This window comes from Emys orbicularis, chromosome 21 (assembly GCF_028017835.1).
Source record: "Emys orbicularis isolate rEmyOrb1 chromosome 21, rEmyOrb1.hap1, whole genome shotgun sequence".
Taxonomy (NCBI): Eukaryota; Metazoa; Chordata; order Testudines; family Emydidae; genus Emys; species Emys orbicularis.
In genome coordinates, this window is record NC_088703.1 from 8,153,392 (window position 1) to 8,167,044 (window position 13,653).

Below are 13,653 nucleotides of genomic sequence, written 5' to 3' on the forward strand. Positions count from 1 at the left end.
CGATGGAGCCAACGCATGTAAATTCGATGCTGATGTCAGGCTAAGGCAACCGCTAATGACACCGGTGACTGTGTTCAGCTCCCAATCTGCCCCGCAGCACTGCACAGTATCGCACTGGAGCGAATACCAGTGCCAGGAGTGAGGGTGTAAATCTGCTCCCCAGGAGGTTCCTGCCAGCAGTGCAGGGGGTGATCTTTTAATAATCATAGAATCATAGAATATCAGGGTTGGAAGGGACCTCAGGAGGTCATCTAGTCCAACCCCCTGCTCAAAGCAGGACCAATTCCCAACTAAATCATCCCAGGCAGGGCTTTGTCAAGCCTGACCTTAAAAACCTCTAAGGAAGGAGATTCCATCACCTCCCTAGGTAACCCATTCCAGTGCTTCACCACCCTCCTAGTGAAAAAGATTTTCCTAATATCCAACCTAGACCTCCCTCACTGCAACTTGAGACCATTGCTCCTTGTTCTGTCATCTGGTACCACTGAGAACAGTCTAGATCCATCCTCTTTGGAACCCCGTTTCTGGTAGTTGAAAGCAGCTATCAAAACCCCCCCTCATTCTTCTCTTCTGCAGTCTAAACAATCCCAGTTCCCTCAGCCTCTCCTCATAAGTCAAGTGCTCTAGTGGGAGAAGTAAGTCAGACTCCCGTCCATTCTGCCTAATTAGGTGACAGCATAGCTAGGTGACAGCTGGCTGGGAGGGGAGTGGACAAACTTCAACACTGCCCAAGTGATTAGGCTGGTTAGTGGTGGGGAGCCCTTGATTGGCAGTTGCTGTGTGCAGAGACCAGTCAGACCTGTCGGTGGGAGGCGCTTCGTTCCCCAGCAACAGGAGATATCAGATGCACAGAAACCTCCCTGAGTGTTTATTCCCTTGCGTGTTTGCAGACGCTGGCATCTCAGAAGTGGCTCAGATCCGACTGGTGAACAGCAGAAGTCGCTGCGCTGGGAGGGTCGAGGTGCTTCACAACCAGCTGTGGGGAACTGTGTGCGATGACAGCTGGGACCTACAGGATGCCGGAGTCGTATGCAGGCAGCTGGGCTGTGGGACGGCATTATCAGCCCCAGTAGGGGCTGGATTTGGGCGAGGGTCAGACCGTATCTGGCTGGATAACGTCAACTGCACAGGGACAGAAGTTGCCCTCTCCGACTGCAGGGCTCGGCCTTGGGGAGAGAATGACTGTACCCATGGAGAAGATGCCGGTGCTGTGTGCTCAGGTAACTTGCATCCATCACGTCACTCTGGGTGGTGCAGGGATCGAGCCGGGAAGCTTTCAGCACAGACCCAGCTCTCCTGTTTGAGTCAGCGCTGACCCCAGTGCCCCAGCATGGTGCTAAGGGCCTGTGCTGCAGGTAGGGGGGTGTCAATAGGGGGCGCTCTCGGTTTGCAGTTGTGCTGGCCCTAATGCCCCAATGCGGTGTCATGGGCCCCTACCATGAGGAAGCCTTGTCTGTGCCCACTGGGGGGCAACTCCCTGACTCCCTTGGCCAAAGGCCACACAAGCCGTGCCCTCTAGGCCTTGGGGAGGGGGGTGACCGCTGTCGAGGTCGGCAATAGACACACTTGACCCCTCGGCCCTCCGAGCGTCCCCCTGCAGTGCCCAGTCCCTGTCCCATTGGGCATTCACAGCAGTCACAGATCTGCTGCTCCCAAAGGAACAGGGTCCCAAGGTGACCAGCTCCACCTGCCATCTCTGCCCTAATCAACACACAGCTCTAGATCCCTTCTAGATTTGGATCTAGACTGTTCTCAGTGGTACCAGATGACAGAACAAGGAGTCATGGTCTCAAGTTGCAGTGGGGGAGGTTTAGGTTGGATATTAGGAAAATCTTTTTCACTAGGAGGGTGGTGAAGCACTGGAATGGGTTACCTAGGGAGGTGTTGGAATCTGCATCCTTAGGAGTTTTTAAGGTCAGACTTGACAAAGCCCTGACTGGGATTATTTAGTTATGATTGGTCCTGCTTTGAGCACGGGGTTGGACTAGATGAGCTCCTGAGGTCCCTTCCAACCCTGATATTCTATGATTCTATAGTCACAGCAAGGACAAGTGATTTCACAGAGTGTAGCGATTCGAGGGGTAGCAAGGAGAAGGGTTGGAAAGAAATGGTTCCATGGCCAATAAAATCATACCACGCTGACTAGAGCCTAGACTCATTGAACAAGATACTTTTCTGTCTGGTAGAGCAACGCTCACCCCACAGTCCTTCCAGGGTTTTACTCCAGGCTTGGCTGTGATCTCCTGTTCCTGACAGAAATGCTGTCAGCTGCCTCCTGGGTGAAAGGGAGCTCTTGTCCCCTCTCCTCTTTCTTTGTAGGTACAGACCATTGTCCCTTCCCAGAGGAGGTCTCTCTTCAGAGACTTGTGCTGAGAGTCCTTGGTCTTTGTAAATTCTCAGGCCCCCACTGGGCCCAGGCAGTGAATACAGCCTGTTTCCATGGCTGTGCATTGTTCTATGTGCTGATTGGCTCAGCCGAAGGGATTGCCATGCTGCAGGTGACAAGCTTCACTTCAGCACTTCTGGAGCATCATATTCTACATTTTACATCTCTCTTCAGCTATGTCCCGTACAAACATCTTGCCCCCGTTAGGTTGACCAGTGGGCTGCTGGCACTTGGTAGAGAGCTCACATGCCACCTTTGGTGAGCTATTGTGCATATAGGCTCATAGACTCATAGACTTTAAGGTCAGAAGGGACCATTATGATTGTCTAGTCTGACTTCCTGCACAACGTAGGTCACAGAATCTGACCCACCCACTTCTGTAACAAACCCCTGACCTATGTTTGAGCTATTGAAGTCCTCAACTTATGGGTTAAAGAGTTCAAGGTGCAGAGAATCCTCCAGCAAGTGACCCGTGCTTCGACCAGCTCCTCCTCCCATCTCTGCCCCAATCAACACACAGCTCTAGATCCCTTCATAGTCACACCAAGGACAAGTGATTTCACAGAGTGTAGAGATTTGAGGGGTAGGAAGGAGAAGGGTTGGAAAGAAATGGTTTCATGGCCAATAAAATTATAACACGTTGACTAGAGCCTAGACGCGTTGAATGAGATACTTTTCTGTCTGGTAGAGCAATGCTCACCCCACAGTCCTTCCAGAGTTTTACTTCAGGCTTGGCTGTGATCTCCTGTTCTTGAGACAAACGCTGTCAGCCACCTCCTGGTGAAAGGGAGCTCTTGTACCCTCTCCTCTTTCTTTCTAGGTAGAGGCCATTGTCTTTTCCCAGAGGAGGTCTCTCTTCGGAGACTTGTGCTGAGGGTCCTTTATCTTTGTAAATTCTCAGGCCCCCACTGAGGCCAGACAGTGAATATAGGCTGTCTCCACAGCTGTGCTTTGTTCTATTTGCTGATTGGCTCAGCCGAAGGAATTGCCATGGCACAGGTGACAAGCTTCACTTCCGCACTTCGGGAGTTTCTGTGATGGGTTAGCTCTTGGGAGCTGCCAACTGATGTGCCAAGACTACCTCTGCTCCTGCTTTCCCTGCCAGCTTGGGACCCCAGCACCCTGTCTTGCTGAGCCAGAGATGCCCGTCTGCTCCAACCCAGACCCAGGGTCTGAATTACTTGTCCTAAAGCTGCAGACTTAACTGAAAGCAGGTTACAGAAGTGTTCTTATCTATAACGTTCAGATGCCCAACTCCCAATGGTGTCTAAACCCAAATAAATCCATTTTACCCTGTATAAAGCTTATACAGGGTAAACTCATAAATTGTTCGCCCTCTAAAACACTGATAGAGAGAGATGCACAGCTGTTTGCCCCCCCCCCAGGTATTAACACGTACTCTGGGTTAATTAATAAGTAAAAAGCGATTTTATTAAATACAGAAAGTAGGATTTAAGTGGTCCCAAGTAGTAACAGACAGAACAAAGTGAATTAGCAAGCAAAATAAAACAAAACATGCATATCTAAGTCTAATACAGTAATACAACTGAGTACAGATAATATCTCACCCTGAAAGATGTTTCAATACGTTTCTTTCACAGACTGGATGCCTTCCTAGTCTGGACACAATCCTTTCCCCTGGTACAGCCCTTGTTCCAGCTCAGGTGGTAGCTAGGGGATTTCTCATGATGGCTCCACTTTGTTCTGTTCCACCCATTTATATATCTTTTGCATAAGGCAGGAATCCTTTGTCCCTCTGGGTTCCCACCCCCCTTCTCAATGGAAAAGCACTAGGTTAAAGATGGTTTCCAGTTCAGGTGACATGATCACATGTCACTGTAAGACATCATTACCCACTTGCCAGCACACACATATACAGGAAGACTTACAGGTAAAACAGAGCCATCTGCAATCAATTGTCCTGGTTAATGGGAGTCATCAAGATTCCAAACACCATTAATGGCCCACACTTTGCATAATTACAAAAGGCCCTCAGAGTTATATTTCATATTTCTAGTTTCAGATACAAGAGTGGTACATTAATACAAATAGGATGATCACACTTAGTAGATTATAAGCTTTCTAATGATACCTTACAAGAGACCTTTTGCATAAAGCATATTCCAGTTACATTAGCATATTTTCATAAAATCATATAAAGTGCAACGTCACAGTGTCATATGCTAAATTTACATCTCTCTTCAACTATGTCCCATACAGGTTTCAGAGTAGCAGCCGTGTTAGTCTGTATCCGCAAAAATAACAGGAGTATTTGTGGCACCTTAGAGACTAACAAATTTATTAGAGCATAAGCTTTCGTGGGCTACAACCCACTTCTTCGGATGCATATAGAGTGAATCATATATTGAGGAGATATATATACACACACATACAGAGAGCATGAACAGGTGGGAGTTGTCTTACCAACTCTGAGAGGCCAATTAAGTAAGAGAAAAAAAACTTTTGAAGTGATAATCAAGATGGCTCAGTACAGACAGTTTGATAAGAAGCAAGTGTGAAAATACTTACAAGGGGAGATAGATTCAATGTTTGTAATGGCTCAGCCATTCCCAATCCCTATTTAGCCCTGAGTTGATTGTGTCTAGTTTGCATATCAATTCCAGCTCAGCAGTCTCTCGTTGGAGTCTGTTTTTGAAGTTTTTCTGTTTTAAGATAGCCACCCGCAGGTCTGTCAAAGAATGGCCAGACAGGTTAAAGTGTTCTCCCACTGGTTTTTGAGTATTATGATTCCTGATGTCAGATTTGTGTCCATTAATTCTTTTGCGTAGAGACTGTCCGGTTTGGCCAATGTACATGGCAGAGGGGCATTGCTGGCACATGATGGCATATATCACATTGGTAGATGTGCAGGTGAACGAGCCCCTGATGGTATAGCTGATGTGATTAGGCCCTATGATGGTGTCACTTGAATAGATATGTGGACAGAGTTGGCATCGGGCTTTGTTACAAGGATAGGTTCCTGGGTCAGTGTTTTTGTTCAGTGATGTGTGGTTGCTGGTGAGTATTTGCTTTAGGTTGGGGGTTGTCTGTAAGCGAGGACAGGTCTGTCTCCCAAGATCTGTGAGAGTAAAGGATCATCTTTCAGGATAGGTTGTAGATCTCTGATGATGCGCTGGAGAGGTTTTAGTTGGGGGCTGAAGGTGACAGCTAGTGGTGTTCTGTTATTTTCTTTGTTGGCCCTGTCTTGTAGGAGGTGACTTCTGGGTACTCGTCTGGCTCTGTCAATCTGTTTTTTCACTTCAGCAGGTGGGTATTGTAGTTTTAAGAATGCTTGATAGAGATCTTGTAGGTGCTTGTCTCTATCTGAGGGATTGGAGCAAATGCGGTTATATCTTAGAGCTTGGCTGTAGACAATGGATCGTGTGGTGTGTCCTGGATGGAAGCTGGAGGCATGTAGGTAAGTGTAGCGGTCAGTAGGTTTCCGGTACAGGGTGGTATTTATGTGACCATCGCTTATTAGCACAGTAGTGTCCAGGAAATGGACCGCTTGTGTGGATTGATCTAGGCTGAGGTTGATGGTGGGATGGAAATTATTGAAATCATGGTGGAATTCCTCAAGGGCTTCTTTTCCATGGGTCCAGATGATGAAGATGTCATCAATGTAGCGCAAGTAGAGTAGGGGCGTTAGGGGACGAGAGCTAAGGAAGCGTTGTTCTAAGTCAGCCATAAAAATGTTGGCATACTGCGGGGCCATGCGGGTACCCATAGCAGTGCCGCTGACTTGAAGGTATATATTGTCCCCAAATGTGAAATAGTTGTGGGTGAGGACAAAGTCACAGAGTTCAGCCACCAGGTTAGCTGTGACATTATCGGGGATACTGTTCCTGATAGCTTGTAGTCCATCTGTGTGTGGAATATTGGTGTAGAGGGCTTCTACGTCCATAGTGGCCAGGATGGTGTTTTCTGGAAGATCACCGATGGATTCTAGTTTCCTCAGGAAGTCAGTAGTATCTCGAAGATAGCTAGGAGTGCTGGTAGCGTAGGGTCTGAGGAGAGAGTCCACATAACCAGACAAGCCTGATGTTAGGGTGCCAATGCCTGAGATGATGGGGCGTCCAGGATTTCCAGGTTTATGGATCTTGGGTAGCAAATAGAATGTCCCTGGTCGGGGTTCTAGGCATGTGTCTGTACAGATTTGTTCCTGTGCTTTGTCAGGGAGTTTTTTTAGCAGATGGTGTAGTTTCTTTAGGTAATCCTCAGTGGGATCAGAGGATAATGGCCTGTAGAATGTGGTGTTAGAGAGCTGTCTAGCAGCCTCTTGGTCATATTCCAATTTATTCATGATGACAACAGCACCTCCTTTGTCAGCCTTTTTGATAATGATGTCAGGGTTGTTTCTGAGGCTGTAGATGGCGTTGTGTTCAGCATGGCTGAGGTTATGGGGCAAGTGATGTTGCTTATCCACAATTTCAGCCTTTGCACGTTGACGGAAGCAATCTATGTAGAAATCCAGTCTGTTGTTTCGACCGTCCGGAGGAGTCCACGCAGAATCCTTTTGTTTGTAGTGCTGGTAGGGGGGATTCTGTGGGTTAGTATGCTGTTCAGAGGTATGTTGGAAATATTCTTTGAGTCGGAGACGTCGAAAGTAGGATTCTAGGTCACCGCAGAACTGTATCGTGTTCGTGGGTCTGGAGGGACAAAAGGAGAGGCCCCGAGAGAGGACAGACTCTTCTGCTGGACTAAGAGTATAGCTGGAAAGGTTAACAATATTGCTGGGTGGGTTAAGGGAACTACTGTTGTGGCTCCTTGTGGCATGTAGCAGTTTAGATAGTTTAGTGTCCTTTTTCCTTTGTAGAGAGGCAAAGTTTGTCTTGTAAATGGCTTGTCTAGTTTTTGTAAAGTCTATCCATGAGGAAGTTTGTGTGGAAGGTTGGTTTCTTATGAGAGTATCCAGTTTAGCAGTTCACCATCTGCTAAAAAAACTCCCTGACAAAGCACAGGAACAAATCTGTACAGACACATGCCTAGAACCCCGACCAGGGACATTCTATTTGCTACCCAAGATCCATAAACCTGGAAATCCTGGACGCCCCATCATCTCAGGCATTGGCACCCTAACATCAGGCTTGTCTGGTTATGTGGACTCTCTCCTCAGACCCTACGCTACCAGCACTCCTAGCTATCTTCGAGATACTACTGACTTCCTGAGGAAACTAGAATCCATCGGTGATCTTCCAGAAAACACCATCCTGGCCACTATGGACGTAGAAGCCCTCTACACCAATATTCCACACACAGATGGACTACAAGCTATCAGGAACAGTATCCCCGATAATGTCACAGCTAACCTGGTGGCTGAACTCTGTGACTTTGTCCTCACCCACAACTATTTCACATTTGGGGACAATATATACCTTCAAGTCAGCGGCACTGCTATGGGTACCCGCATGGCCCCGCAGTATGCCAACATTTTTATGGCTGACTTAGAACAACGCTTCCTTAGCTCTCGTCCCCTAACGCCCCTACTCTACTTGCGCTACATTGATGACATCTTCATCATCTGGACCCATGGAAAAGAAGCCCTTGAGGAATTCCACCATGATTTCAATAATTTCCATCCCACCATCAACCTCAGCCTAGATCAATCCACACAAGCGGTCCATTTCCTGGACACTACTGTGCTAATAAGCGATGGTCACATAAATACCACCCTGTACCGGAAACCTACTGACCGCTACACTTACCTACATGCCTCCAGCTTCCATCCAGGACACACCACACGATCCATTGTCTACAGCCAAGCTCTAAGATATAACCGCATTTGCTCCAATCCCTCAGATAGAGACAAGCACCTACAAGATCTCTATCAAGCATTCTTAAAACTACAATACCCACCTGCTGAAGTGAAAAAACAGATTGACAGAGCCAGACGAGTACCCAGAAGTCACCTCCTACAAGACAGGGCCAACAAAGAAAATAACAGAACACCACTAGCTGTCACCTTCAGCCCCCAACTAAAACCTCTCCAGCGCATCATCAGAGATCTACAACCTATCCTGAAAGATGATCCTTTACTCTCACAGATCTTGGGAGACAGACCTGTCCTCGCTTACAGACAACCCCCAACCTAAAGCAAATACTCACCAGCAACCACACATCACTGAACAAAAACACTGACCCAGGAACCTATCCTTGTAACAAAGCCCGATGCCAACTCTGTTCACATATCTATTCAAGTGACACTATCATAGGGCCTAATCACATCAGCTATACCATCAGGGGCTCGTTCACCTGCACATCTACCAATGTGATATATGCCATCATGTGCCAGCAATGCCCCTCTGCCATGTACATTGGCCAAACCGGACAGTCTCTACGCAAAAGAATTAATGGACACAAATCTGACATCAGGAATCATAATACTCAAAAACCAGTGGGAGAACACTTTAACCTGTCTGGCCATTCTTTGACAGACCTGCGGGTGGCTATCTTAAAACAGAAAAACTTCAAAAACAGACTCCAAGGAGAGACTGCTGAGCTGGAATTGATATGCAAACTAGACACAATCAACTCAGGGCTAAATAGGGATTGGGAATGGCTGAGCCATTACAAACATTGAATCTATCTCCCCTTGTAAGTATTTTCACACTTGCTTCTTATCAAACTGTCTGTACTGAGCCATCTTGATTATCACTTCAAAAGTTTTTTTTCTCTTACTTAATTGGCCTCTCAGAGTTGGTAAGACAACTCCCACCTGTTCATGCTCTCTGTATGTGTGTGTATATATATCTCCTCAATATATGATTCACTCTATATGCATCCGAAGAAGTGGGTTGTAGCCCACGAAAGCTTACACTCTAATAAATTTGTTAGTCTCTAAGGTGCCACAAGTACTCCTGTTATTTTTATGTCCCATACAAACATCTTGCTACCATTAGGTCGATGAGCGGGCTGCTGGCTTTTGGTAGAGACCTCACATACCACCTTTGGTGAGCTATTGTGCATATATCTCACCCTGGGGATCCCTGTATAACTCTAGGCATCCCTGTGCCCTCTGACAGTTGGCATCTACTTATCTGTGGGCCAGACTCCTCTGCGGCACATTGGGGACCTGGGTAAGTGCAGCTCCCACTGGTTGGATTTGGTGTCAACAGAGCCTGCATCTGCTCACTCAAACTAAAAATCCAGGGCCAATTTCTCAAGGGTCCAGTTCCTAATCACTGTGTTCCAGCAGATTTGCATTTCAGGTAATTAGTCCTGAAGTTGTAACTTCCCCAAGAGCTGGACACAGGAGATACAATCCTTCCTCACTTTCTGTCCTACACAGCCTAAGTATTTCCCTGTCCTGTTTTTTAGCTGCCCTGTCCTACCCCAGAAGTGGCTGCATGTCAGTGGGGGAATCTTCTTCTTTTGTGTATTGCACAAGTCGATACCTATGTAACCCTTCTGCCAGTAGCGTCAGAAGTGACCAGGTCCAGGTTCCTTTTCAGCAATATAACACCGATCTGGCTTGAGCCCCCACCCAGTAACCTGGGACAATTACACACCACCCCTTGGGTGCTCTATGAGGCAAAGTTTCCCCTCTTGGAAGGACAGGGTCTCAGTGCAGGAAAGAAACTTTTGATAAAAGGAGGGAAGCCCCCGGCATTAACTTGGGAAAACGCCACAAACAGGATTTATAAACATAAAACCATGAGCAAAACACCTCCCCCAGAGTATTTTGGGCAGTGTCTTTTGCCTCAGGTTCTTGAGTCCAGCAACCAAACGTTCCTTTAAGTTGCCCCTCCCTTCTCCCTCCACCGCACCCCACTCACACTGGTTGTCCTTGGTTAGTGAAGACCCAGTGTGAGTTCAGCTCCCACCATGAGGGCGGGGAGGAGAGCGCTTGGCTCGCTCTGCTGTCTGGGTGCTTACTCTAGTGGCAGCTGCCCTGCCAGCCACTCACCACTCTGCTCACCCTCACCTTCTGCTGCCCCCGGCCTCTCCGCTGTGACCTCTGCAGGTCGCTCTCCTGAGGCTCCACCCAGCTCTCAGTGACTGTCAGCTCTTAGTGGGGAAACCTCAGTGCTGAAGCAGGCTGGGCAGAAACACTGTCTCACAGCAGGTGATTTCAGCTCTAGTGATCACTGGAACCGAAAAGACCCGCAATGGAGCCTTAGAACCATAGAATATTAGGGTTGGAAGAGACCTCAGGAGGTCATCTAGTCCAATCCCCTTGTCAGGGTTAGCAGTATGAACATGCTCTAGGTCACTGTGGGCGACTCCATGTGGGAGGGACCCTGCCGCTCCCGGAGGAGCTGGAAGCAGTGGGGGAGAGGGGTCACTGCTGTCCCTGCCGGCAACTGGAAACCGCTCTAGAGACGTCCCCCGCCCAGGATGGCTGGCATAGGCTGGCTCAGCCAGGGACCAGAGTCCTAGAGACAAAGAAAAGGCATCTGCTGTGAAAGGCTGAGTTCAGCCTGAGCGAGGGGCCATCAGACGGACCTGACCTTTGGGCCAAGGGGGGAGCTGCACTGCTGGATCCCTGCCAGAGCCCCGGGCAGGCGGTGGGAAGTTCTGCTCCCAGCAGGGTCTGGGGAGAACTGTCTGTTCTCTGGGAGGCGTTTCTCAGACATCTGTATTCTGCTGGCTGCTCCTCAGGCACCACTGCCGTTGCTGGGCGAGTGGCAAGCAGGTACAGCCTAAACCCCTGCTCTGGAGGGAGTGGGACGTGGGACCCTGCCCAGAGAGAGCCCTGACACCGGAGGGGCTTTTCTGGAGCAGATCATGGAAGGGCAGTCAAAGGTGCAGTTCCCCGGAAATTGTGTTGGAAGTCCCGAGTTGGCAGGGTCTGCAGCTGTGAAGACATAGCCTGAGCCTCTGGGCTCCCTCCCTCCTGCTTCACCCTGCGAGCTCTGCCCAGCGAGTGCCGCTGAGCCAGACTCCTGGGAGATCTTTGTGCGCACTGCAGGGATTCATGCACCCAGCATAGATTTACAGGGCTACCGAGTGGCATCCAGCCTAGGAAGTCCTTAGCTTAACACAGAGAGCTGAGGTTCAAGCAGAGCCCATTCTGGCCCAGCTGAGCTGTAGGGAATGTGTTCAGGATCTGTGTGTCTCTCTGACTTCCTCAGTCGTTCCCAAGTGAGAGCCCCAAGCTTTCTTCCAGACCCAGAATCCTACACTTAGTCTCAGTCCCAGTCCTCTGTTCTCCAGTTGGGGTCTGTGCCCAGCTTCCCTGCTCCAAGTGTCATTTCAGGACTCATAGAATATCAGGGTTGGAAGGGACCTCAGGAGGTCATCTAGTCCAACCCCCTGCTCAAAGCAGGACCAACACCAACTAAATCATCCCAGCCAGGGCTTTGTCAAGCCAGGCCTTAAAAACCTCTAAGGATGGAGATTCCACCACCTCCCTAGGTAACCCATTCCAGTGCTTCACCACCCTCCTAGTGAAATAGTGTTTCCTAATATCCAACCTAGACCTCCCCCACTGCAACTTGAAACCATTGCTCCTTGTTCTGTCATCTGCCACTACTGAGAATAGCCTAGCTCCATCCTCTTTGGAACCCTCCTTCGGGTAGTTTAAGGCTGCTATCAAATCCCCCCTCACTCTTCTCTTCTGCAAACTAAATAACTCCAGTTCCCTCAGCCTCTCCTCATAAGTCATGTGCCCCAGCCCCCTAATCATTTTCGTTGCCCTCCGCTGGACTCTCTCCAATTTGTCCGCATCCCTTCTGTAGTGGGGGGACCAAAACTGGACACAGTACTCCAGGTGTGGATTCACCAGTGCCGAATAGAGGGGAATAATCACTTCCCTCCATCTGCTGGCATGGCTCCTACTAATACAGCAAAATATGCCATTGGCCTTCTCGGCAACAAGGGCACACTTCTGACTCATATCCAGCTTCTCGTCCACTGTAATTCCCAGGTCCTTTTCTGCAGAACTGCTGCTTAGCCAGTCGGCCCCCAGCCTGTAGCGGTGCATGGGATTCTTCCTTCCTAAGTGCAGGACTCTACACTTGTCCTTGTTGAACCTCATCAGATTTCTTTTGGCCCAATCCTCTAATTTGTCTAGGTTCCTCTGTATCCTATCCCTACCCTCCAGCATATCAACCTCTTCCCACAGTTTAGTGTCATCTGCGAACTTCCTGAGGGTGCAATTAATCCCATCATCCAGATCATTAATAAAGATGTTGAACAAAACTGGCCCCAGGACCGACCCCTGGGGCACTCCGCTTGACACCAGGTGCCAACTAGACATCGAGCCATTGATCACTACCCATTGAGCCCGACAATATGGACAGATTTCTATCCAACTTATAGTCCATTCATCCAATCCATACTTTTTTAACTTGCTGGCAAGAATACTGTGGGAGATGGTATCAAAAGCTTAGCTAAAGTCAAGATATATCACATCCACCGCTTTCCCCATATCCACAGAGCCAGTTATCTGATCATAGAAGGCAATCAGGTTGGTCAGGCATGACTTCCCCTTAGTGAATCCATGTTGACTGTTCCTGATCACTCTCCTCTCGTCCAAGTGCTTCAAAATGGATTCCTTGAGGACCTGCTCCATGATTTTGCCAGGGACTAAAGTGAGACTGACTGGTCTGTAGTTCCCCAGGTTCTCTGTCTTCCCTTTTTTAAATATGGGCACTATATTTGCCTTTTTCCAATCGTCCGGGACCTCCCCTGATCACCATGAATTTTCAAAGATAATGGCCAATGGCTCTGCAATCAATCAGCCAACTCCCTCAGCACCCTTGGATGCATTATATCTGGACCCATGGACTTGTGCATGTCCAGCTTTTCTAAATAGTCCTTAACCTGTTCTTTCACCACTGAGCGCTGCTCACTTACTCCCCATGCTGTGTTGCCCAGTGCAGCAGTCTGGGAGCTCCCCTTGTCTGTGAAGACCGAGGCAAAAAAAGCATTGAGTACTTCAGCTTTTTCCACATCATCTGTCACTAGGTTGCCTCCGCCATTCAGTAAGGGTCCCACACTTTCCCCGACCTTCTTCTTGTTGCTAACATAACTGTAGAAACCCTTGTTACCCTTCACATCCCTTTCTAGTTGCAACTCCAATTGTGCCTTGGCCTTCCTGATTACACCCCTGCATGCTCTAGCAATATTTTTATACTCCTCCCTAGTCAACTGTCCAAATTTCCACTTCTTGTAAGCTTCCTTTTTGAGTTTAAGCTCACCGAAGATTTCACTGTTAAGACAAGCTGGTCGCCTGCCATATTTGCTATTTTTTCTGCACTTTGGGATGGTTTGTTCCTGTGCCCTCAATAAGGCTGCTTTAAAATACAGTCAGCTCTCCTGGA

General features: G+C 48.5%; 1 protein-coding gene across 1 annotated transcript in view; it reads left to right on the plus strand.

Annotated features, from left to right (window-relative positions):
- LOC135892878 (deleted in malignant brain tumors 1 protein-like) overlaps positions 1-13,653 on the plus strand; it is a 155,837-nt gene that overhangs the window by 107,734 nt on the left and 34,450 nt on the right. Inside the window, exon 10 of the mRNA XM_065420646.1 lies at positions 891-1,220. Coding sequence (XP_065276718.1) covers positions 891-1,220 — 330 coding nt within the window. The remainder of the gene's footprint in view (positions 1-890; positions 1,221-13,653) is intronic.